This window comes from Lagopus leucura, unplaced genomic scaffold, assembly GCF_019238085.1.
Source record: "Lagopus leucura isolate 7727_CA_CO unplaced genomic scaffold, USGS_WTPT01 Super-Scaffold_739, whole genome shotgun sequence".
Classification (NCBI taxonomy): Eukaryota; Metazoa; Chordata; class Aves; order Galliformes; family Phasianidae; genus Lagopus; species Lagopus leucura.
This window is the reverse complement of record NW_024962255.1, coordinates 18,791,607-18,816,529: the sequence shown is the minus strand read 5'-3', so window position 1 is coordinate 18,816,529 and position 24,923 is coordinate 18,791,607. Positions and strand designations below refer to the sequence as shown.

Sequence of the window (24,923 nt, the reverse complement as noted above, 5' to 3'; positions counted from 1 at the left end):
CATCATGATATGTCAACAGTTGTTGGTGCCATAACTGCATGTTATAAAAGCTGGTTGGAATAGTGCTATCACATTTTGATATGGGTAAATAATACAAATCTGGTAACAAATTATTGGCATACGGGGATTGTATTAAACAATTTCAAGATATTTTTTCATAGGGTTTCCTGTTTATAAACATGAACATTCATTCATAAACAAGGCAGTATTTATTGTTTTAAATATCAATTCAGCAGAAAACATCCCATTTGTTTTATACGCAGACATTTTTTGTAGAAAATGGTAGAATCATTTCAGGGTTTCTAGCGCTGTTTCTGCTTTGACCTAAAGGCAAAGGTACCAGAATGATGCTTTCTGTGCGTAAAACTAAGTATAAAATATCAGCCCTGTGGTGAAATTCTCCATCTAAGAAACTCAGAAGGGATGAGGCAAAGAAATGGAAGTAGAATAACTAAGAATACAACCCAAGTTTGCAAATCCTCACGACAAGCTTCTACTCTTTGCTCTGCAGAAACAGAAATGAACTTCTCCATTCTGACATGTGAAATGGATTATAATACTTTTAAAAATCAGTAATATATCTGCAACATTTTTTTCTTTCTTTTTCTTTTTTTTCTTTTTTTTTTTTTTTCTTTTTTCAGAAATGATGCTGTTCATGCTGTTCTCATACAGGGTACAATGGCAGGGCACAATGCGGCAATAGGCAGATATTGGGCAAGTTGTGAACAGAATAACGCTGCATTCCCACCAGCCCTATTGAGCACCAGTGGAGGATATAACCTTGGATGGGGCACTGCATTGCTGAACCTCTCTGGCTGCCCGGAGCTTGGCTGGAGCAACATCTGCCCAAGACAGAAACAGATGGATCCTACTGCAAATGAATCCTGCCTGCAGTAATGCTGCTTTTTGTGCAGCATAGCAGAACTCAGTGCAAGTAAGTGCAGAATATGATTTCTAATTGGTTTTATAGCTGATAATTTTTAGCACTGCCAGCAGTGCATAAAGAACTTTGAGACACTCAGATGCTAACAGCCTTTATGGCCCTGTGGCATCTCCACCATCTGCTCCACAACCAGTGCTGTTTGCAGCCAAGGCCCTGGGCAGCCCCCTATCCTGACGTATGGGCAGCCCTTTTCCAGGAGCACCATATCATCTTTGAGCCCATTCTGCCCCGGCTGCAATGGGAGCTATAGAAGAGCTATGTATGAGGCCAGGTGGTGGAAGTCAGTTGTAGCAGAGAGCCTGATAATCTCCGCGCTCAGCCTGTATGGAGTGGATGAGGAGGCCCTTACCCAGGTGCTGGAGCCCAACCTAGAGCACCACGCAGTGACTTGTGTGTGCCATCATTGTGCAGTTCTGCACTGAAGAGGCCCCTAGGCTGCTGGCCTGACAGGATGCTGAACTGTTATGAAGTAGGAGGACAGCCCCATGGTTGGACAGGGGCCTTCAGCAGCCCTTCAGACTGCATCTTGGTGAACTTCCAAGTACATTGGACACCATTCTTTGTGGAGGCCCCAGACATGCCATTTGTGCTGCCATCCCTGCAGCACAGCAGGAGCCCCCTGAGGAGCCTGGGAAGGGGAGGCAGCAAGTTCCTCTACTCCTGGCCAGGGCAGGGACTGCTTGCTCAGAGCTGTGTTGTCCTCCAAAGATGAGGGCCAGCAGCTGCAACAACCCTGCAGGAGGCCACCCTTCGAATGGCACTTAGCAGGGCTACAGCTAAAGACAAAAACAAAAAACAAATAAACAAAAAAGCCAAAGACTACAGCACAAAGTATTGCTCTTAGTCATTGCACAGCTGACGTTGTTTAGCACAGAGGCTGCTTTTCCCATGTTGCTGATGCCTTCCCCTGCCCTGTCTCAGTGAGACAGCCTGATGGGAAGCACAGCCAAGGGCTCCAGGACCTGGAGTTGTCTCAGTGATGTTTGCTCCCAGCAAAAAGCCTGCTGAAGATCTGAGGGCTTGCTGAGGATGCCTGACAGCCTGGGAAGGATCACAGCTAGGACAGCTGATGCAATCTGACCTAAGGGATGCGTCCATACTGTGTAACATTGTGCTCAGCAATAAAAACTGGAAAGGGTGAATTGAGGATGGACTTTGCCAGGGCTGCTGTTGTTCAGGGCCTAGCTGGACATCAGTCAGCTGGTGGTAAGCAAGCGCTTTTTGCATCACTTGTTTTTCTTGGTTTTCTTTTACTTTTCCCACATCTTATGTATTAAAGTGCCTTAATATAAACCCATGTTTCCCAGTGAACCAAACAGACAAACAGTGGTTGTTTTTATTGTTAAACAACACACAAGGTAACAAACTGAACAAGTCAACACAGTTTTTTTTCCTAAATGACACTTGATATTTGAAAAAACAACAGAAATGACCATGTTAGTATCAGCATGCCTTTCAAGCGGATAGGTTAAATGTTATAATATTATGGTTCTCTTTCCTCAATAGAAAGTGAGAACTGTTTTTCAGCTTAGGAGCTTTATGTCCTGCAGGTACTCATAGACAACTTTCATACCAGTATTAGCATGGCAGCCTAAGGTAGCATGCCTTTTGGCAATGAACAGGCAAGCAAATGCACAATCATCATCTGGTCATCATCTGCAGATTCTGCATCATCATAGAGGAGTGATGCCACCGGATTTTTCAACTGGTTATAACCCTAGCCTTAAAAAGTGAACAAATGCATTTATATTTTCTCTTTAAATGTGCTTTTGTTGTTGTTGAAAGGGATTTGGGAGTGCTTCAGCTTGAGAGGGAAAGTCGTAGCTCACATAATGCACTCAGATATTCTTCATTGTCAGGATTGTATTCATTGGCTTTCTCATAACATTCAATTGCTTCAAGCTTCTCACCATCTAGTTTATGAATGTGTCCAAGTGTACTGAAATCTTCTTCACTTCCTAACCCTCCTTGAATTCTCCTTTCCAACAGTCTCTTCAAGTATTGTTTGATCTTTTTTGCAAAACAATGATTACCATTTTTTAACCCTTCTTTGTAATATTTAATTGCTTCAGATTCTGATTTCTTTTTATATTGCAGAAAACTTCCATAATAGTAGCATATTTCTTGTTTATCAGAGCAAGTCAGAATATTTATCTTCAGTGCTCTCTGAAATGTCTCTTCTGCTTCTCGATACATCTTTGCCTCTGCATACATCCTTGCCAAATCAATTAAGGCACTAAAAAATTTTGGCTTTTGTTCAGCCACTGCTTTGAAATGAGAAATGCAAATTTGAATGAGTTCTTCTATTTGATCTTGAGGTGGATATCTTGTACTGTTTTTCAACTCAAACAGCTTTGTTCTGTAGCAGAGTCCTAGCTGATGAAGCAAAAAGGTAGATTTTGGTGATATTTCCAGGGCTCTCTCCAAAAGTTCCTGTGCCTTGTCCAGTTCTTTTTTCCTTCTGTAAAATTTAGCAGCATACCTCAGGAAATAGGGAAGATCAGGAGTTTTCTGCATTCCTTCTTCAATGCATCTCTCTGCTTCATCAACTTGATCTGAGTCCTGAAGTTTCAAAGCAAGTAATGCCAAAAGGTATGTGTCCATTGGATTCAGTTCCAGTGCACGCTTCAGAGGCTCCAGAGATGAGTTCACTTCTTCACATCTTCTGTAAGAAAATTCTTCCAAACGATACATTGCTATTGCATAGCCGGCATTAAATTCTGGGTTGTCGGGTTCCTCCCTCAGAGCATTTTCAAAGCACTCTTTTGCTCTGTTATAGTACTTTCCTCCAAATTTTAATAGTGCAAATCCTTGCTCAGCATAGATCTCTGGAAGCTGAATCTTCAGCTGAGCAGTATTTGAAAGTTTTTTGCAACTGTTTTCAACTTTATTTATATATTTTTGAGCTTCCTCATATCTACCCATGTGGTAGTAGATCCAAGCGTAGTTTCCCCAGGTAATAAGACTTCTCCTGTCAATTTCATCTGGATAATATTTTTTAACTTCTTCTTCAGCTTTTTGGAGATATTCTAGAGCTGCTTTATCTGAGAGCTGTAGGTGGTATATGTAAGATAGTAGATTGTAATTTGAAATGTTGGGATTTATGAAAAACTCAATCTGATCATATATTGATTCTTCCAGGCTGGCAAGATCTATATCCTCCTTCAGCAAAGTCCATGTAAAATAACATTCTAGCTGCAGAAGGGAGTTCTTCAAGGAATTCTTAGAAACAGTGCTAGAATAAATTAAAGAAGATGGATTAACTTCCTGCTGCTTGTGTTTTTAACCCAAGCATGATGTACTGTAAAAGCAGGCAGTACCTTGGCTGGTGCCACTAGTCAACAATAGCTCATGTAAGCCACAACTGTGGGAAGCTGTAAGTCTAGAGTAATTCTTCTAGTAATTCTCCTTGCCAGTAGAACTGAGAGCACCACTTACATAGAGAAAGGGGTGGTGGTCTGGATGCTGTTAGAGAACGGCTGCTCTACTCTAACACCAGCACTCCTCCAGGCCTCAGGAATGTATTAGCCCTCCATAAACATGGAGACCCTGCTGCCTTTCTGCCTCTGGATTCCTCCATGCATGTGGGGATGGGCCTGGCAGCAGCTGGGGCAGCGTGTTGCGTCAGTTCCGCCTCTTACCACTGACTTCTTGGTTGAATGGTCCATTGTCAGAAAGACTGCTCTGCTTTTTCCTTGTAAAATCAGGAGTATCTACCTGCCTGTATGGTGCCATGTATTCCCAATTAGAAAGCTATGCAGGAATTTGTATTTTTTCTGGGATGAAGGGGAAGTGAGAGCAAGTTCCTGATAAGACCAGTACCTCATCAGAAATCTTTTTTCCCAGGGGAATACCATGGAAGAATGAACCCTGGCTGCCAAACCCGCTTGAAGCATTTTAAATTGTCCCCCTCAAACCAAAATTAAATTTTTTTGTCCAAATTGTCACATCAAGGGGCAATCTAATCCCATCTGGTGGCACGACTCAAGCTCAGATAGATGGACATGTTTGAAGACCATGAAGATCCTTTCCAACCTGCAGGATTCTGTGTTTCTGCGCAAGTGAACTAAGCGATTCTGCATTTCCTGTTGGTTTTGGTGCCTCAGCTGAGTACCCAGAAAACTTCCATGAATTAAAACAACAGTAGAAAGTAATTTCATGAGTAATTTCACATTTGTGAACATGTGTGGGATTTAAGTGACATGTTTCTTTTTAGCTCAGACTGACTACACCATACAGAACTGTAATTTGTTGAATTCTCCCTCTCTTTCTGTCTGGTTAATAGACAGCCTCGCAGCTAACTGGTGACTAGTGAAACAGAACTTGCAACAACATCCCCAAAACAGATTTGTGATGCAGATAAAATGCAGTTCAGTTTAGTATTGTGCATAATCTGCCAGTGCAATTTTCCAAGTTGTCATAAACATCCTAGATTCGCCCTATTTGAGTGTGTTTGCAGGACAGTCCTCAGCAAATGCTATCCCTTTTCTTCTGCTCCAGACTGCAGACCAGAATGATTTTCTGGTCCTCACAGTAGTAGAGAGCAGAAAGTGAATTCTCAGCTGTATCAGTGCCAGCCATTCCCTTGGCTGGTCAGCAGCTGCAACTGCAGCCTGCATTTCATCCAGGAATTGTGTGCACACAGTTTCTGACAATCAACACTGTAAAAGCAGTAATGTTACAGCATCCAATTACATCCTTCTCTTACTTCGATTCTTCCAGTGAATATTATGTAAATTATTCTCCGATGCTTAAGTCCCTGCATACCTTACTGCTTCCAGTTATGCAAATTACAAACTTACATTCCCATAGCATGAGAGTACAGAAAAAACAGCATTTGTAGACCAAGCTGCTCTCTTACCTCATGATTTGCCTTCCTTCTTTCTTTTCCTTTCTCTGCCTGTTTGCCGGTAGCTTTGAAGCCCAACAGCTTCTTCCTGCAGTTGTGAGTTGCCTTTTATGTGCTCTAGCGTGCACGTGATTGATGTGTATGATACTGGGAATCAGAAAGTGAAAGCAAGCTTCATGAGTCTGGGAGGAGCTGTAAGGCAGCCGGCTGGGAAATAGAAACTTATGAGTCACTCTGCTTTTTCCATTTTGGCTTTATGCCACACTTTGACTTGTGCCGTGGAGCCCATGGTAACAGCTGCTAGCAGCTCTGTGTCTGAACTTAACTCCAAATGGCTAGCACTGAGAACTGCCCAGCCAGTACAGCCCGTGGCTGACTGGCTGCTCTGTCAGCGGCAGCTGGGTGTTTGCTGGTGCCTGGGACCGGTAAGGCATGGATTGACTCAAATAAGTGTGAGAGGATTGAAATACTTTGTGGACAGTTTTACATTCAAAAGTGTTTCTTTAGAGCTGTTTACCTTCGAATGGGAGGGTCCAAGAGTGTTTTCTGTCTGGGGACTCGGCCTGGAAACAAATGTTTCCAGCTTGATACACGAGACTGGGAGATGATACTATTGTATCCAGTCCCCAAAGCCAGAAAGTCATTCCAGAAGAACAGACTCAACTACTGGGGATGAAAGGCAGAGGATGGGCGTTTGTCATTTATTCACAACTTACCACAACAAATGGTCAGCCCATCACTACCAAAGATCAGCACCACCAAGACATGGCTGGACTGAGGAGTGGTGAACTGCTTTGCTTTGCTGTGTTTGTATATCTGTATGCCTGCTTGTCTCTCTCTTTCCCTATCATTTATCTTTTACTCTTTCACTTTCAGTAGTAACCATTGCCTAATAATTGTCCCACCTGTAGTGCTTATTAATCGTTATTAGCAATTTAACCAATTTTACATCCAAGTAGAGTATTAGTTATTTAGTTAGTTAGTAGAAAGATCTCAATAAATTGATCAGTATTATTCTGCTGACTCTTCGATGACTCTGTTGCAACAGAGATCCCTGCTGATGTAAGGAGGTGTGACTGAGGATAAAGAAACCCACTCTTTTGAAACCCACTGAGTGGGACAAGACAGCTGGACAGAAGCTGGATGCTGCCAGGGCTTCCTAAAGAGCAGTCAGATACAGTGAATTGGGAAAGCTGAAATTTCATTTGCTTCTGTTCCAGGAGCTTTGATATGGGAAAATCATCATTCTTTTGAAACTGGATATACTTAAGAGAGAATACTTCGTCAAATCAGTTTTGGAGAGGAAGGGAGACATTTAGTAAACTGTACCTTGAATAATGGTGTGACAGTGGTGTTGGAAAAGTAAAGCACTTTCTGTTAAAAAATAACCCCCTTCTGAGAAAAAATATATATATTCCTACCAGCTTGGATACTTTATCTTGTGAAAAACAAAAGTGTCTTTGCTATTATATGGTGAATACATTCTATATATATTATGACAATTGCATGTATGGGAGTCCAAACATCTTGAACTCCAGCAGCTTGGGGCCATGTCCAGTGCCATGGGGAGCCTGTTCCATGCTCACTGCCTTCTAGAGAAGAGCCTTTTCCCAACACACACCTGACCCTCCCCTGACACAGCTCCATGCCATTCCCTCAGATCCTGTCACTGTCACCAGAGAGCAGAGCTCAGTGCTGCCCCTCTGCTCCTCTTGAGCTGTAGGCTGAAGGCTCCCTTCTGCCTCTTCTGCTCTGGACTCAACAAGCCAAGAGATCTTGGATACTCCTTATTCACTTTACTCTCCAGATCCTTTACCATTTCTATAGCCCTCCTTCTAGCATTGTCTGAAAATTTTATGTCTTATTTTCTATGATCTGTCCACTGAAATGAACCCCACAAGTGGCTGGCCACCAGCCTGATGTAACCCCAATTACTAAGACATTTTGAACTCAATCCATCAGCCAATTCTTCACCCATCACTTTATGTTTTTGTCTAGCTGTATGCTGGATGTTCTGACCAGAATGAGAGAAACTGTACTGAAAGCTTTGCTGAGATTTCTGAAATACTACATAACTGGCTTCCCTTTGTCAAGTATGTGGCTAACCTTGTTGTAAAAAGAGATTACGTTTGTTAAGCAGCTTTCCCCCCAATAGCCTGTGTTTGCCGTGACCCACAACAGTATTGTCTTTCAGGTGTTTTTCAGTAAGTCCAATAATAACTCCTTAATTTTATGAAGCACTGAGTGAAACTGGTGGCCTGTAATTACAAGGGTCTTATTTCTTGAAAACTGGGACAACATTTACTAGTTTCCATTCAACTGGAACCAATCCACATTCACAAGACTGCTGAAAAATAATAGAGTTCTCATGATAACATCAGTCAGCTTTTTGAGTTCCATGGGATGAATCCCATCAGGCCCCATAGATGTATATGCGTGCATCTGAAGCAGCAAGTTCAATACACAATTGTTTTTGGCTGGGAGTTTATCATTCACACAATCATGGTCTTCCAGCTCAGGGTTCTGTTGGTCCCAGGCCCCATCAGTGTCCAAGACAGAGGCATAGAAGGCATTAAACATCGCTGCTTTGCCTGCAACCCTGTTTCTGAGGCGACTGTCTTCATCAAGTGATGAAACATTATCTCTGGTCCTGTTTGCTGCAAATGTATCTGAAGAAGCCCTTTTGTTGTTCCTCTACAGCTTTAATTTTGACTGAAATTTGACAACAATCATTTTATCCTTGCTGTGGCAAACAGAATCTCTGTAATCTTCCCCTTTTGCCTGAACTCATGTCCAGTGGCCATACATTTTTCTTTTTCTCTCTAAGCTCTACAAGAAGATCCCTGGACCTTCTGCCCTGCCTGCTTGTCTTCTGACATTTTAGAATTGACCAAGTTGTCTCCATTAGTGCCTTGTCCAGCAGCATTCCTCCTCATCCACCAGACATAGGTTGAGCACTGCAAATCCATGCTTGCACAAACATTCCCCTGGGTGGTAACAGACCAGTGCAATCCTCCAGAGCACACAGAAGAGAGAGCACAAGACACTGATTTCTTGCATCGCTGTGCCTCACTATGATGAAGATGGAGTCTGACTCAGCAAAATTTCAAGCTCACCTTTTTCTTACTGTTTCTCCTTGTTTCTGCAGGAAAAGAGAGGCAGGAAAGAGGCAAAGGGCTCAAGTGACAGAGCATGGTGGGGACCAGTGATGTGCAAGTAGGAGAAAGGGGCCCTCAGGGCCCTCAGGAACCTTCATGAGCCGGGCCCTGAGTACATCTCTGCCACCTTCAGGAGGATCTGGAGGGAAACAATACCAATACAAGAAACTCAGGATTGTGAATGGTAGTGGGGTCACCTAATGTGCCATTTTTCCACCACAGCCAAGATCAACACTGTAGGTTATCACTGGTCTCTGGCTTCATCTTTATTGTTGCTTCTATGAGCACTGATTCCTCATCCTTCTGTTCTTCTACCTCCTTCCCTTTTCCCTAGGTAGGGCCAGCTTTGTAAGAGGAAAAGCTAGCAGCTAGAAAACTAGGACAAATTTACCTACATTTGATCAACAGACATTGGTTAACCACAGGCAAGACTGAGCACACTGTTAGGTTCCTGATCATTTTGGCCTGTATTATGAAAGAGCCGTTGAGGGAGATCTGAGAGGTGTGAGGTGCACTCTCCTTGGAACAAGTGTGCTGGCTACCTGGGCACTGGCAGTTCAATCATCTTGTTGCTGTACGAGTGACTGACGCTGTTACACCTTATGATGCTTGTTGTAGACCAAAACGTGTACCTTAATAACAGTGTTCATGTTTCCTAAGATCCACCATCTATTATACCAAGCTACAGTGCTGTAGAACTAAGCTGGCATGTCATGAGTGATACCACTAGCTGGATCTGTGAAGGCAATCCCTTCCTTCATCTATTCTCCTTTCAGCCCTTTTCTTCCTTTCTTATGTGCTCTGTGTTCACCCACCCCTTTTTCCCCCTGTACCTTGCACTCGAGTTTCCCAGAGCTTTAGCTGTGCTCTGCCCTCCATTTCTGGTTCAGTGCTTTGTTTGTGTTTGTTTTCTGTTTCCCCAGCTCTCACGTGATTGTGAGAGAAAGAGGAAGTGAAAGCAAGCTTTCTCTCTGAATCTGCAAGGAGCAGCAAAGCCTGCCAGACGGAGAATAGAAACTCACGAATCACTCTGCTCTGTTTTCATCTTGGCTTTGTGCCATGTACTAAATTGTGTTCTGGAGCCCATGGCAACAGCTGCTAACAGCTCAAAGCATTGACTTTGCTCAAATGTAAAGCCATCTACGATAAGGAGAGTATTTCAAGTTAGTGTAGCTTGACCTGGTTATCGTACATAAGCAGGATCTCGGGGTCATTCCCCCTCCTGCCTTTGCTGATGAATATATGCATGGTTTTGCCCCGTGCCTTAAGCTTCTATTATAGCAGTGTTGTTTATACACATAACATTCACGTAACTTGGTCCTTTGCTTGCCCTCCTCTATGCTACATCCTCTGCCTCCACTTCCTGAGGGCTCTGCTATCCAACCAGCCCTGTGTTGCTCCATGCTGCCATTGTATTAGTTTGTCCGCAATGGCTTGTGCTACCTGGAGCAGCTGCTTGCTGCTCTCCCTGACAAATTACAGTTTTACACCACAAAGATAAACAAATGTTGAGCAAATCAAATACTGACACCTGACGTATTGAAGCAATTGCTGTCACAATTGTACCAAGCCAAACAACATTTGAGCAGGTGGAGATGAGCTCTAGCAGAGCAGGCGTGACACACCCCAGTCCTGAGGCCATGCAAACATAGTGCAAAGCTGCTTCTGTGAGGGCAGTACTGTTATAGGGCTGTGCGGACAGCAAGAGATGGGACTCAGTACTGGTGCATAGAGCCCTATGGATATAAATCACCCATTTGTAATTAGGCTAAAAAAAAAAAAAAAAGCTTCATAATTAGTGTTTGTGGAATTTGAGCGCCCCTGTTTTGTAGGTAGGGGGCTGTTATTTTTGTATAAGGTAATAAATGTGCTCCCAAGGATGCCTCATGAGACATCTCATGGTGTCTGGTACACATCAGCTGATTTCATGCTCATGGCTTGACTGGGATGTGGCTGTGCCTGACTAGCTACAGGGAGCATGAGGGAGCATGGAGCACCCAGCAGCCTGCAGGAATGGCAGCTCTTGACTGGATCTGATGGGACAGTAGCGGGGTGAAGACACAGACAAGACACAGTAGGTGGTGGAGCTGCGCTGGAGTTTATCCATTCACTAGCAGCCTGCCCCAGGTGCAGGTTTTGCCCAAGGACTGGGCTGTGCTGCAGGCCTGGTGGAAAGCTGACACCTTTTTATTGGAATAAAAACAAGCAGTGCTTCTCTTTGCACAGCAGTGGCTCTCCATAAGCAGGAGCCTTGGTGCGCTTGTCCCAGAGATGCATTTTCTTGCAGCAGCTGTTGGTCACGGTATCTTTGGCATTAAGCAGGGAAATGGGAAAGAGCCTGAGCATGGAGGCTTATCTGGAGTTTGAGGAGGTGCAAATAAGATGGTGATAAAGCAGAAGAAAACATAGATAAACCAAGTTAGAGAGGAAGACTAAGATCTAGTTAGCAATTATATAATCTTAATTTGGGAAACTATCCTTGCTGTAGCTTTCTTGTTTGATTTTGAAAGTACCTTTGGAAAATCTAGTCCATGTGTCAGTGTTGGCATGTAAATATAATACCATCATAGTAGCAAATGCAAGAGATTCATGAAAAGTACATGAAGAAATTGACAGAAACAACTGCCTTCGTATTTAATACAAAAGCTTTACTTACTTGAGTGTTCTGTACATATAGAAGAAAAGGGAATGACTTCAAAAATATCTATGCGTTTTAGAGAGAAAACTCATGCCTGTACAGTTTCTTGCAGCTGATATCTGCTGACAAGGAATTCCCTCCTAGTGACATTAGCTCAGTCAAATAGTCTGAAATGCAGTTTTCTTCAATAAAATAATGTGAAGAAACTATACCATTGTAATAATTAGATCATTTAAATGTCTGGTTTCCATTAAACCTAGTTAGCATCTAATTACCATGCTTGACAACAGCATTGCAGGCATTTTATAATTTGTATTTTCCTCTGAGGAGAAAAGTACCCTGTAATTAATCTTCTTGAAAACCCACGCAAATAGTTCAGCATTACTTTTGTTACCCAACTTCTGAAAATAAAATGTAATCCTGTGAAATTCAGTTCAAGAATAGAAAGAGCGTCACTTTCACTGAGTGTCCAGGACATCTCTGTGTGTCAAAACTAGTGGATGCAATGGTGCTGAAGTGCCCAAGATACCTCTTTTCTTCTGATATATTTCTCCAAAGGCAGCTCGTGTGTGGTCTTAGCACATTCATTGCTGAGAAAGATGAAAGAAAGGGTTATAGACTTTTTAAAAGAGCTCTTGAGAGTTCACCTGAGTACTATTTTGTGGTAGTCTGCTTCTGAATGTGTATTTTACCCCTTACTATTCACAGCATATTTCATCTGATGGTTTAGCATTTAAACTGATTGCATCCTAAAACACTTCTGTCAGGTGGGAAAGTCACGCACAAGGAGGATACCTACAGGTGCAGTGGAGGTAAAGCAATCAGATAACGCTGTGAACTTCCAATTCCTGTGGTGGCCCTCTTGGGGGAGACAGGGCAAAATGGAAACACACCATTACAATACAGGAGGTTACGACTACTTCAGCCTTATATCCCATGTATGTACTTCACTGCAGTGCATACTGTACTGTAGCTCACAGTGATACCTCCAAGCCTGAGCTTTAACCTCATTAACTGAAAATGAGACATGGTTATCAGTTTGCTGGGTAGAAGACTTTAATCCCTTCTCATGGAAAGCTGTAGGACTACTGCTCTCAAGGAGAGGTGCTGACAGCGAGTTAGCTCTGGGTTTGGTTTGTCCTGTGCCAGGCCCACATCACAACCATGTGCTGTGTGGGGCCCTGTGGTACTTCTGAAAGCAAAAACTCCAATAAAAATCTTCACGCCCTCTAAATAGACAGAAACACTTGCTTTCTTGACACATTACTGCTCTGCTACTATGTATTTTATTTCAGGTTTCAGTATTATCCCAAGGATATTACTATGTGCAAGTGATGTGAATGTTTGTACTTCAGGCCTGTATGTGGTTCAAGTTTTGCAAGCATGGCCACACGCCACCTGACCACAGGCTCTGGGACACGACAGATGTTACATGTGCTGCCAGCTCATTGCCTCAGAGCACTGGGACGGACCAGATTGGCAGCAAGCTGCTGGAGCTGTGCACCTGCATGTAATTCAAGCCTGCTTGTATCAGATTTGATATATTTAGATTGTGCTCAACGATGATGGATAGATGATCTGTTCTTTGTGAGAGGATAACGGTGCTGGATGCAACGCATCGAAACCCTCAGGAACGGAGTGCCCGTGGGTGGGGAAGGGACTTGGGGCGGGCTGAGGGACCATCGGGGCAGAAACCTGCGCAATTACGGGGCGAGGGGGGGGCATTCGTGAAATTTCAGTCTACAGAGTTTTTTAAAAGTGAGTTCAGGGGATGGGGGGGGGGTGAAAAATTGCCATGCAGCTGCTGAGAAGCGCTGAATCACGCCGCCCAAGGTCGCACAGCCGGCGAGGGGCGGCGTGCAGGGAGGGCGCAGAGCTGCGGCGCGCGGCCCCTCAGCGCAGCGCCGCGGAGCAGCGCGGCCGCCGCCCCCGGGCGGGCTCCCGCCCCTCGGGCCGCGATAGGCCGCGCCGCATGGCCTGAGCGCCGCCGCCGGCCCCGCTCCCTCCTCCCGCCGCGGGTTCGGTGCGCGGAGGGTTCCGTGGCCGGGGGGAGGCGTGAGGGCCGCGGGACACGCCCGGCCCGGCCGCGCGCCTTCAGCCGCTCGGGGCTGGGCAGCTCCGTCCTCGCCCCGTCAGTGGGCGTCCGCCCCCGCCCTGTCACGCGGTCCCGTGCCGGCCGCGGGGCTCGGCGGAGGAAGAACATAAGCCCGCGGCGGGGCCGCTTTCTTATACGGCGAGCCGTCCTCCCTTGGCCCGGCAGGATGCGGGGCCTGCTGCCTGCAGCCGTGCTGCTGTATGGTGTCGTTGTTCCGGGCGCGTTCGCCGTCGGGAGAAGGAACGTGGACCCCGAGACGAACATGAACATCGTGAGTTGTGGCGCGGGGCGGGGGAACGCCGCTGGAGCCGGGCGGGTTGTAGCGCAGGGGAGAGCCGCTGCAGCCTCTGAACGGCGGCGGTGCCAGCTTGGAGGTGCGTTGCGCCGTGTGGTTCCGGGACGGTGGCTTCGGCTACTGCCGGCCCCGAGCCCCGCACCTCTCTTTCGAGTCCTCCTTCGGCCCCTGATGCCTGCAATCGATCTCTCTTCTGTGACTTCTGAGCTCGCTGTGTGGGTTTCGCTAGAAAAGAGCGTGCTTACAGAATGTACATAATGCTGGTGCCGTCCTCCCGTAGTTGCAGCGGCAGCTGCTTGCCTTTCTGTTCTGTCCTTCCGAAGAGAGACGAACTCTTTATAGAATGCCCCGGGTTGGGAGCGTCCCGCGAGCAGTGCGCTGCTTCTGGCTCCACGCAACACCTCCCAGAATCAAAGCCGGTGTCCAAGCATTGCGTGAACTCGAGGCTCTGTGCTGTGACGCTGCCCTGCAGCACCTGTGCCACGCAGGCTTCTTCCTTCCTTCTCATCCTCTGCATGCAGCTGTGGTACCAGGCGTTGCAGTGCTTGTTTGTTTTTGGAAGATACTATTTTTCTTGAGAGAAAATAATAGAATCAGGGGATGACCTGACTTTCTGCCTGCCATTTCTGTCTCAGAACTTTGCCCTGTTACAAAAATTCCCTTTTCAATGCTGCGATCTTTTGCACTATAACAAAGGTGTGACAGTGTGTGGGGACAGTGTAAGTCCTCCCAGGTCCCTGGGTTAATGCTTGTAATCCAGCAGGCTCTTACCTCGCATAGGTCTCAGAAGAAACCTGTCTGTGGTGGATGGAGGGATGGGTATGGTACACTCCTGCCGTGTCCTGTAATTTCACCTTGCTGTTGGGAAGTAGCCCGGGGTACTCTGAGCGTGTTAATGAATGAAGCAGGCTGGGAGCCTGATTTCTTTCTTCTCTTTTTTCAGAGTCAGATTATCACGTTCAGGGGATACCCCAGTGAGGAGTATGAAGTGATAACAGAAGATGGGTACATTCTTTCTGTTAACAGAATTCCTTATGGAAGAAAAGATCTGGGACAGAGCAAAGGTAAGATTTATTTCTGCTTGGAAAAAAACAGTAAGGCGTGGAAAAGTTCTACACTTTATAAAAAAGGGAAAAAAAAAAAAAAGTTTGACAGAACTTCTGCTCCTACAATCATTCAGAAGAAGATTACAGACTGTAACCTATGGAGTTACGATCTGTGACTAGTGAATGTCATGGCCAGAATGGCTCAGGTGCATTTAGAGTGACTTCAGTGAGGGAGGGGTGAAAGAATTAGAAAGCTTCCTTTTCCTGGCATTTCCATTTTGTGACATTAACACAGTCCCTTTGTTGTTTGGTTTTTGATGGCCTGAGAGGCCCAGATCTTCTGGCAGGGAGAAAATAGGACTAAGACACTTTTAAATATTGATTTAGTGTCCTGAAAAGAGTTTGACTGTACCATTGTAGCACTGTTTCAAACCACATTGAAAAAAAAACCTTATAAAAAAGAATTTTGTTCAAAGTGCCTGAATATTTTCGGAAGTAGGCACAACTTGTATTCCTCTTCTTGTGAAATACAACTGAACTATAAGGGTTACCATTGGGAGCTTCACTAAATAATTACTTCCTGATTTCTGGGGCACAGGGGGAAGAATCATTTTGCTCATTGTAACCACTGAACCTGCCTTTGCAGCAAGTTACAAGCTAGAACAAGTTCTGCTGTTGTGGTGTCATTTTGTATACATAGCTGCTTAAATTGGAAGATATTGTAATGAGAGAAAATAACTTCAGAGCATCTTGAGTAGAATACATTTAAAATACAGTGCAAATTAACATATGTAGCAGATTATTGGCAGCAGTGAGCTCAGACCAGCTTTTTTTATGGATGTGATTTGATGGGGAGCAGGGAGGGTGGTTGGCATAAACCACCAGACGACTCTTTCACAGTAATCTTTACAGTTTATAAGATTGCTTAAAGCCGTGGAAGGAGTGCAGGGGGTGCTCAGGTGATAGAAATGGAGTGTAAGCTTAGACTTATGGGAGCAGTATGAGCAAAGGTTTTTGCAGCGACTGAATGATGGAATGCTCTAAAAAATGAGAGAAATGTGTGTGGAGGAAGAGAAATAGATGGCCTTTGGATTGTTTCTTGCTCTGTGTGCAGAAATAAGTGTGTCTGAATAGCATTCACTGAATTTGGTACTGGTTATACCACCACCCCTTAGAAAAGGTCATACTGACAACTGCACGTGTACAAAAGCAGCTAGTTTGCATACAGACTGCATCTATCCTAAAGACTACCTGAGAACCTTTGAGACAAAAAACTTGCAATGAGAGGTGAAGAATAAAAAAGTGGTGTTTAAGTAATAATTGATTGCCCTTTTGCTGTGGGTGCAAACAAGACTATGGGAAATGCCTCTCTTCTTCTAAAGGCTGGGCAGCAGTCTTGCCTGCTGGTTCTGCAGGTGTTGGGGTGTTTGCACCACGCGCTGTCTTTCACAAGGTTGGTGCATGTATGAAGCCAGTCAAACCTGGCAGATGTCTTTGTCCTGAAGTTTCAGAGAAACCACAGGAAAAATCTGCCTGGAATGTGTTGATTTTTGTTAAATCTTTCATCTATGACATAAGCAAACAGAACTTTCCTGACTTGTGGGAATTCTCCACATTCCCCTTGCCACACCCTCTATCCCAAGTTCATGTTTTGCAAAGTGCCTTAATTTTAAAAACAAGGATTACTGAGCACATTTGGGGAAGTATGATCTCTTAGAAGAATGAAGATCTCAAAGTTCATGTTGATCTTAAGTTTTTACAGACTTGGTATCTTTTCCCAGAAAGATACCAATGATGTGTTACTGCTGACCTAGCGTATGTATGCCATAATTCTTTTGCAATACCTGCTTAATGTGAATAGGATCCCTTGGAGTTATGGATCACCTGATGTTTTGGAACAAACCTACAGTTCCTCTGCTTTAAAAAACAAAAAAACAAAAAAACAAAACAAAACAAAAAAAAAAAAAAAACAAAAAAAATCAAATGGAGTGCATGAAGAAATACAAAGTCAATGATTTATTTTCTTTTTTAGTAGTAAGTAAAAATCTTAGGTAACTGCACTGTACAGGTGAGAATAGCATTGAAATAAGTTCTTCTTTCTTTTGGACAGATTTATATTTTCAAAAACTTTACTTAGGCCACATATAGATTTATTGAAGTTTTAACTGTTTTACTGAAAGGAGTTGTTGATGTGACAGTAAAAGAATGTAAGAGGGATTATATTTCTAAGTGTATCTTCCAGTTAGAATTGGGATTGTGTGTGATTAGAACAAAATGTTGTGTATAGGAAAGGGTATTTTTAAGTTTCCACCCTTCTTTTTCCCTTTTTGGATTTTTAGGACCAAAGGTGATTAAAAATTATTATTGTCGAAGTCAGTTTGTCTTGTGATTGCACAAATCATGTGCTTCAGGAAGTGAAAACGGAACTGGCAGAAGTTCAGAAGCTGGTGGTTAACAGGAGGACAGAATTAAAGCATTGAAGGATTTGAACAGCTTCCCCCTTTTTTGTTAATTAAAAATATATATATATATATGTTTATCTGAGTTTAATAAAAGGAAAGAAAATACAAAGCTAGAATTGGTCATTACTGAAAATAAATTTAGTGTGAGGCATGAAAATCCAGCACACAGAAAGAGATGAGCTATTACTACACTATAGAAAACAGTAGTGAAATTGTACTGCTCTGAGTGTTTGTTTGGCATTGCTGGAGATTTGTTTTTTGGCATGGGCACTATGTCACAATGTTTTTATTTTTCAAATGAAATGGGAAAAACAGGCATGAGAAATCTCCCCTTTCCCAGACAAAAAGGCTGTCGAGGGAGAGAGATGTTGCTGATTTGGGTTTATGGAACTCGCAGTAAACCTTTCTGAACACAGCCTGGTTGTGGCTGTTTCTACTGAAAGATCTAAGTCCACTTTATCAATGGAGAAAGCACTGTGTGAACTTGGGACTGTTGTAGAACGACGTATCATTGGAGGAAGTTCAATTCCTGAGTAATTTCTGGCGTTGAGATAAAATTACCATCTCGGATTTCAGTTATTAAAGCAGGAATAAAGGAGTCATTTTCTGTTTTAGAGTAGGAGTGTCAGGAGAGAAGTTTGCAAAATTTCATGTGGATATTCTCTGTGGTGCTTTAGCTACTTACATTGCTTGCATTAGAAATAGTGTGGCCAGCAGGAGCAGGGAGGTGATCATCCCCCTCTACTCAGCACTGGTGATGCTGCACCTTGAGTATTGTGTTCAGTTTTGGGCCCCTCACTACAGGAAAGATGTTGAGGTCCTGGAGCGTGTCCAGAGAAGGGCAACAAAACTGGTGAGGGGTCTGGAGCACAAGTCTTATAAGGAGCGGCTGAGGAAGCTGGGATTGTTCAGTCTGGAGAAGAGGAGGCTCAGGGGAGACCTCATTGCACTCTACAACTTCCTGAAGGGAGGTTGTGGTGAAGAGGGATTTGGCCTCTTCTCCCAGGAACGAGCAGGACACGGGGCAATGGCCGCAAGTTGTATCAGAGGAGGTTTAGATTAGACGTAAGGAAGAACTATTTCTCTCAGAGAGTGGTCAGGCACTGGAATGGCTGCACAGGGAGGTGGTGGAGTCGCCATCCCTGGCAGTGTTCAAGAGGCATCTGGACGGAGTGCTGCATGGTATGGTTTAGTGCTTGTGGTGGCAATGGTGATGAGGGGGGCAGTTGGACTAGATGATCTTATAGGTCATTTCCAATCTTGTGATTCTATGATTCTGAGGGAAGAAAGGCCTTTGAAACTTAAACTTCCTTATTGTCTACTCACATTGTTCTTTGGGTTCTGCTAAGAGCGTTGGTAACAAAAAGATATTGGTTGGGGCCAATACTGGTACTGCTAATCTTCAAATATTGAAGTTGAAATATTCAAAGTATGAATCTGATGCAGACTTTCAGTCACTCACCTGAATCTTTCTTAGCTTCCTATTAACATGGACTTGAAAGTCTATGATAAATGCTTTGTTTTTCAGGTCCAAGGCCAGCTGTGTTTTTGCAGCATGGTTTGCTTGCTGATGGCACCAACTGGATCACAAACTTGGATTACAACAGCCTTGGCTTTATGCTGGCAGATGCAGGCTATGATGTATGGCTGGGAAACAGCAGAGGGAACACCTGGTCCAGGAAACATATACACTTCACAGTGAAGCAAGAAGAGTTCTGGATTTTTAGGTATCCTCATCTTTGCAGACAAACTAAGTGTGCTATTTGTGAACAAGTTTCTGTCTTTTCCTCTCACCCCGTTTCAGTTGCGGTGTGGATGTACAAGAGGCTTTCTTTCTGTTTGTGCCCTGACACATGTAGAGCAAATAAAGGGAAGTTTTATGGTCAGTGTTGTGTCCTGAGACGGCTCTCATAGATGGTCAGTAGGACAGTAATTGCTTTCAGCAGTACTTGGTGTGATGACAGCACCAGAGTGTACAGTTTCATCCAAAGAAAGCTTTTCTTTATGTCCAGGCAGTTGGTCTTCAGAACAGTAAAGCTCTATGCAACCATTGCACTCTGATAATTTTGTCTTTGCATTGTAGCTTTGATGAAATGGCTAAATATGACATTCCAGCTTCTGTGGACTTCATTTTGAAGAAAACTGGCCAGGAACAACTATTTTATGTTGGCCATTCACAGGGCACCACCATGGGTATGTGAGAAGAGAAGATGCATTCAGTAGAAAATGCTGTTTTTGAAATGATGACAAATTCTATGCGTATGGTTTAATGATGTTTAAAAAAAAAAAAAAAATTAAAAAAATCTACAGCTTCTGTTTTTTGACTGCTTCCTGAAATATTCATCATTAAGAAGAAAATGACTAATGTTCTGTTCTTACTTTAAGTGGGAGGCTGTTGAAATGAGAAAATGAAGTTATAGATTCAGTACAGTTCCTACTGAAATATGTATTTTGATAAGCTACACATAATAATAATGTAGAGTTATGAGATATATGTAGAATAAATCTACCATTTCTGGAATATTTACTGTATAGAAGTTCTGCATCAAGTACTTCTAGGCCTGCAAACAAAAGAAGACTATTGAGTTGCTCAGCATCAACTTTTCATTTTCAGAAGATAAGAAATCCTTCTGATCTTACAGAAAATAGTCACACTATTGATCTAAGAGTTTTGCACACATCTTAGATTTTGTAAAATTACCTTCATAAGAAATTCTTGTCTGTTGTGTTTCAGTGATGATGTTTGTTAATTATTCTCTTATCATTTGCAGCTTTCATTGCTTTTTCAACTTTGCCAAAGCTGGCCAAAAAAATAAAAATGTACTTTGCCTTGGCACCAGTAGCTACAGTCAAGTTTGCCACTAGCCCTCTGACAAAGCTGGGAGCGTTTCCTGATCTGCTTATCAAGGTTTGTTTTTTCATGTTTGTATTTTAACCCAAAGGAAGAGTGTCTCTGGCTGAAAACAGTATAACAAAGAACGTTAATAGCTGTGGATTAGAGATTAGTGTGTTCCACAGGAACACTGGGCCAGTTTTTCCACAGTAATGCTATGCAAGTCAGCAGTGACTTCTCTGGTTTTACTACTGTCTAATGATACAATTTGCATTGGTGGTGTTGTGTACCTTACAAGTACAACATCTTAGGTGGAATAAAATAATGGTTGTTGTGGTTACATATTTCTGGAATTCAGGCTAAAGAAATAATGCAACAGTTCTTCTGTTTTAGGAGAGTCATGTGATAGCTTTAGATACTATTTTTGAATTGTGATGAACTTTAACAGATTTATTTCACAATGACTATTAAGTACAGGAGGAAGATCCATCAGAGGGTGATGATGTGTAGCAACTTTATTTAGATGTTATTAGTCATCTTCTGGAGTTTGTCTTTCACCATTAATAACAAAGGGAGTGTAGGCAGACTGGCAGGCTGCAGTCAGCGCCTGGAGTCAAACATTGTGAACACCCTGCTGTGTGTCATTTTTAATGATCACTTCTTTATACCACCTGTGGCAATTCCCATGCAGGCCTGGTTGTCCTCGGAGATAAAACCTTGTGCTGGTTTAGTGCGTCCTTGTATGCATTACTTATACCTGCACCAAAAGCAGCTAACATAAAAAATGAACTTTATGTGAGTAGGAGTAGCTGAGCAGTGCCCTCTGCAGATGCTCGTGTTGTGCGTGACTCTCAGGGTGACTTGCAAAAAAACCAACCAAACAAAATAAACCAACTGGATTGCACAAATACTTGAGAGCCACAAACCTGTGGGTCAGTCACATTCTTAAAAATGCTGTATCACTTTCTAAGGAAGTGCTGAGTGGGCCACTTTAAAATTTTGGAAGTTTTAAAAATACTAACAAGAGGAAGTAGCCACAACAGCTCATGCAACTTGGTTTTTCTTGCAAGTTCCTCTCTTCAAGCCATGTAAGTGCAAGGCCATTTCACATTAGCAGGTGCAGCTTAGCCTCAAATGATTCTGATGACAAGAAGCTCTACAGTACTCCTTTAAAATATTGAATTTAAAAATGAATTTGAGAGGAGATTCGAAATTGCATCATTGTCCCAGATCCCATATACATTTTGTGGGTGGTAATTCACTGTACTGTTTGTAGCAGAATCACTAACCCTGACTTTCCCAAAGGACTGTAAACAAGGTTGATAAGGAGGTAGGTGTTCGGTTTTTTTTTTTTTTTCTTCTTTTAGTATGACTTACCTGTCACCAGTGCAAATGGAAATAATTACCTTAAGGATTTTTAGTATTAAAACTAAAACCAGGTGATTCAGTTCAGTTACATGTCTGTGCTATGTTTGTTATTTCGTAGAACTTGTTTGGAAAGAAGCAATTCCTTCCTCAGAATTTTTGGCTGAAGTGGCTTGCTACCCATGTTTGCACACACAGAATACTTGATGACCTTTGTGGCAATGTATTCTTTCTTCTGTGTGGCTTTAATGAGAGAAACTTGAATATGGTATGTTTTGATGTCTTTTAACAGTGAAGTTATTGCAAACTCTTAACACAGCATTGACTATATCACTGTACCAATTGTTCTTTACATGTAAATAGAAAATAATGCCTTTGTTATGCAAAGCATACATGTATATATTTACTTGGTGTAGATGTAATTGTCCAGTTGGAATGGATAGAATTCGCCTTTTTAAAAAGATACTGAGAAACTAAATTATTTTAGGTATTTTGGAGCAGTAGGTAAAAGAAATGAATGTGATGGAGCAGGAATGGCATTCATCTTTGAAAGATGAGAGGAATAAAGATATCGCTTTCTACCACTTTCAGTGAAACTTAAAATTTTCTGGTCTCTTGGTGGACATGTGCAGTTGTTTTTTCTGGAGCCAATGTCCACCCCTGCTGATGACTTCATCTCTGGTCCTAGTTGCACAGGGTTTGTCCATATAACTTTTTGTTATCTAAAAGCTTGTTCATAGTATCATAGAATGGCTTGGGTTGGAAGGGACCTCAAAGAACATCCAGTTCCAGTCCCCCTGCTGCAGGTGGGGTTGCCAACCACTGAATCAGGCTAGTCACTAGATCAGGCTGCCCAGGGACCCATCCAACCTGGTCTTCCCCACCCCCAGGGATGGGACATCCACAGCCTCTCTGGGCAGCCATGCTAGGTGCTAACCTAATAACCAGCAGAAGCTGGTATCAGATTACCCATCAGTAGAAGGAGGCAGAGGATGTCTTTGGTTGGAGTGAGATGGAATTAGTGTTATTTTTGTCACTGCTCACCATGTGTGAAAATGCATTTTGTATGTCAACTCAGGGGTGCAGCTCTTTTGATATTTTCTTGCCCAAGACGTATGTATTTGTCAGTATTAAAACTGTATATTTTTAATTCCAGGATCCTAAGTTTCCCCTGGGTATAGGATTCTTTTAAACTGAAGTTGTGTGATGCTTTGAGTCATTGTTAGTTGACAGCTACTCATTCAGATGTAGAGCGATTTTGATTTTTCTCTGAAGATCCATGTAAATATTTAATGTCTTCCCAACTCTTACAATTACAGCACTTTTTGAAAGGTGCTCTAACTATGTAAGAATAATTAGGTATGTCATTATTACGTTTAAAAATGAGCTGTAAGTTATGCAGTCAACTACAGTACGTATGAAACCTTAACCTCATCTCTGTTTGTATGGTGCTTGTGAAGTGTTTTCTTTAATTTTTATTTTTATTTTTTTAAAGAATAGTTCTAAGAGGAACTGTCAATTTTGTGTTTGTTCTAGAAGAAATAATGGGTAGATCTTTTGTGCTGTGAAGTGTAAATTGTGTTAATTATCTTGTTGCAGAGCCGTGTGGACGTGTACTCATCACATTGCCCTGCAGGGACATCTGTACAAAACATGATCCACTGGAGCCAGGTAGTTATCAGAATCTAAATTTCATGACTCTAGCTTGCCTGTGGAGTACCGACACCCCCTAATACTTAAGTGGAATAAAATTTCAGTGTGTGTATGTAGCATGCCTTGATGAAATTATGGAACTGCTAATAATCAGAACAGCAGCTGTTCACTGCAGCTGCTTTGATATTGACCTTATGGTGACTGAGCCCTCCTCCCTATCTCAGTAAAAGCATGCTGATGTTAAGCAGTTTAGGCCAGTAAACAATACAAGTGGAATGACTTAACTCAGTAACAAATATTTGCTTGCCTTTTCAGCAAGCCTTGTTTTGACTAGAAGTTATATTTTTAACCAGGGAAGAGTAGCTTTATATTCAACCATATTATTTGGTTTTATTTTGTGGTGTTTTTTTTTGTTTTGTTTTGTTTTTTTTTTTAAATTTTTTTAAATATATTTTGTACTTCACCTCAGAGCACAGTTACCTCATGCCTATGATGCTGCTGTGCTGCTCAGCAGGCCCAGCTATATGCTGGCAAACAGGAGGAGTTTGTCATGGAAGCAGTGATCATTGCTGTGATTGATCTTGTAGGTGGACTTGTTCATCCATTCAGAAGTGATCTGTTGCACTGTAAACAGTAGTTGAGTGTTGAACAGAAGGAAATTTGTGAATGCTCTTTTTTTTTTTTTGCTTTTTTTTTTTTTTTTTTTTTTTTTTTTCCAGCGAGGGGAGATGGTGTTAAATCAGAATAGACTTTATTATAAAGGTTCACTGCTGTATTCATGTAGGTTGCCATGAAGGTAATACCTTCTACTTATTTCCATGGAAATGACGAAAGATGCAAGAAGTACAGTAACACTATCTGATAGAGCCAATTTTCTGCTGTTTTCCAACATAGTCACTACCATTAGCTATGCATTTTTGCCAGCAATTAACAAGAGCATGCATACTGCATTTGTAAACATCTGCATCAGTGGAGGTGACACACTGTTACTGTCACTGCTGAAATGTACCACCCACTGCCTCACTGTGTTCACATCCTACTGTTTGGTCTCCAGAAACATTCAGCAAGCATCAAGGGATGTCGATAGGTGCCATTTTTTTCTGTGTGGAGGAATTCAGTGATACATCTTTGCTTCGGGTACCATTGTGTCAGACTGCTCCTCTGCTGCTGTCTGTCTCTCAGCAACAAACAGTAATAGAATACTGGCAGAAGGTTCAACCTCTGCTTCTGTACCAACATCTGACTCTGACACTGTGGCGCAAAATAATTATAGGGGGCATTACTTTTGGAGCAGACCTGGTACATTTAAACAACTATGCAACTGTTTCAGAAGTAAGCATGAAGTTGTCACATCCTGGCTTTGGATACTGAAAACTGTTTTTCTTAGTCTTTCCTACTGTTGTTACGACAGTCGGTGGTCTGTTGGTATTCAATCTTAATGTTTCCAACTCCCAAGATGTGAGGCAAAGGAGTGATCCTTGTCCTTGTAAGTACTTCGCATTTCAGTGTCTCATGTGTGAGCTGCCTTTGCCAGTTCTCCAGCAGATAGTGCTTTTTTTTTTTTTTTTTTTTTTTTTTTTTTTTTT

The 24,923-nt window shown here is 42.7% G+C and overlaps 2 protein-coding genes across 2 annotated transcripts in view; one reads left to right on the top strand and one right to left on the bottom strand.

The window, feature by feature from the left end:
• Nucleotides 1-2,295: 2,295 nt before the first annotated feature.
• On the bottom strand, nucleotides 2,296-5,909 carry IFIT5 (interferon induced protein with tetratricopeptide repeats 5). Its single transcript, XM_042863086.1, has 2 exons — nucleotides 5,805-5,909; nucleotides 2,296-4,178 (listed from the first exon to the last, which is right to left on the bottom strand). Exons 1-2 carry the CDS (start codon nucleotides 5,807-5,809, stop codon nucleotides 2,744-2,746), a joined length of 1,440 nt encoding a protein of 479 aa, XP_042719020.1. The 5' UTR covers nucleotides 5,810-5,909; the 3' UTR covers nucleotides 2,296-2,743.
• Nucleotides 5,910-13,734: 7,825 nt separating this feature from the next.
• The window catches only part of LIPA (lipase A, lysosomal acid type), a 14,309-nt gene continuing 3,120 nt past the window's right edge, over nucleotides 13,735-24,923 (top strand). The window contains exons 1-7 of the mRNA XM_042863282.1: nucleotides 13,735-13,954; nucleotides 14,922-15,042; nucleotides 19,015-19,213; nucleotides 19,570-19,679; nucleotides 20,258-20,394; nucleotides 21,806-21,952; nucleotides 23,284-23,355. Coding sequence (XP_042719216.1) covers nucleotides 13,850-13,954; nucleotides 14,922-15,042; nucleotides 19,015-19,213; nucleotides 19,570-19,679; nucleotides 20,258-20,394; nucleotides 21,806-21,952; nucleotides 23,284-23,355 — 891 coding nt within the window. The 5' untranslated portion in view covers nucleotides 13,735-13,849. The remainder of the gene's footprint in view (nucleotides 13,955-14,921; nucleotides 15,043-19,014; nucleotides 19,214-19,569; nucleotides 19,680-20,257; nucleotides 20,395-21,805; nucleotides 21,953-23,283; nucleotides 23,356-24,923) is intronic.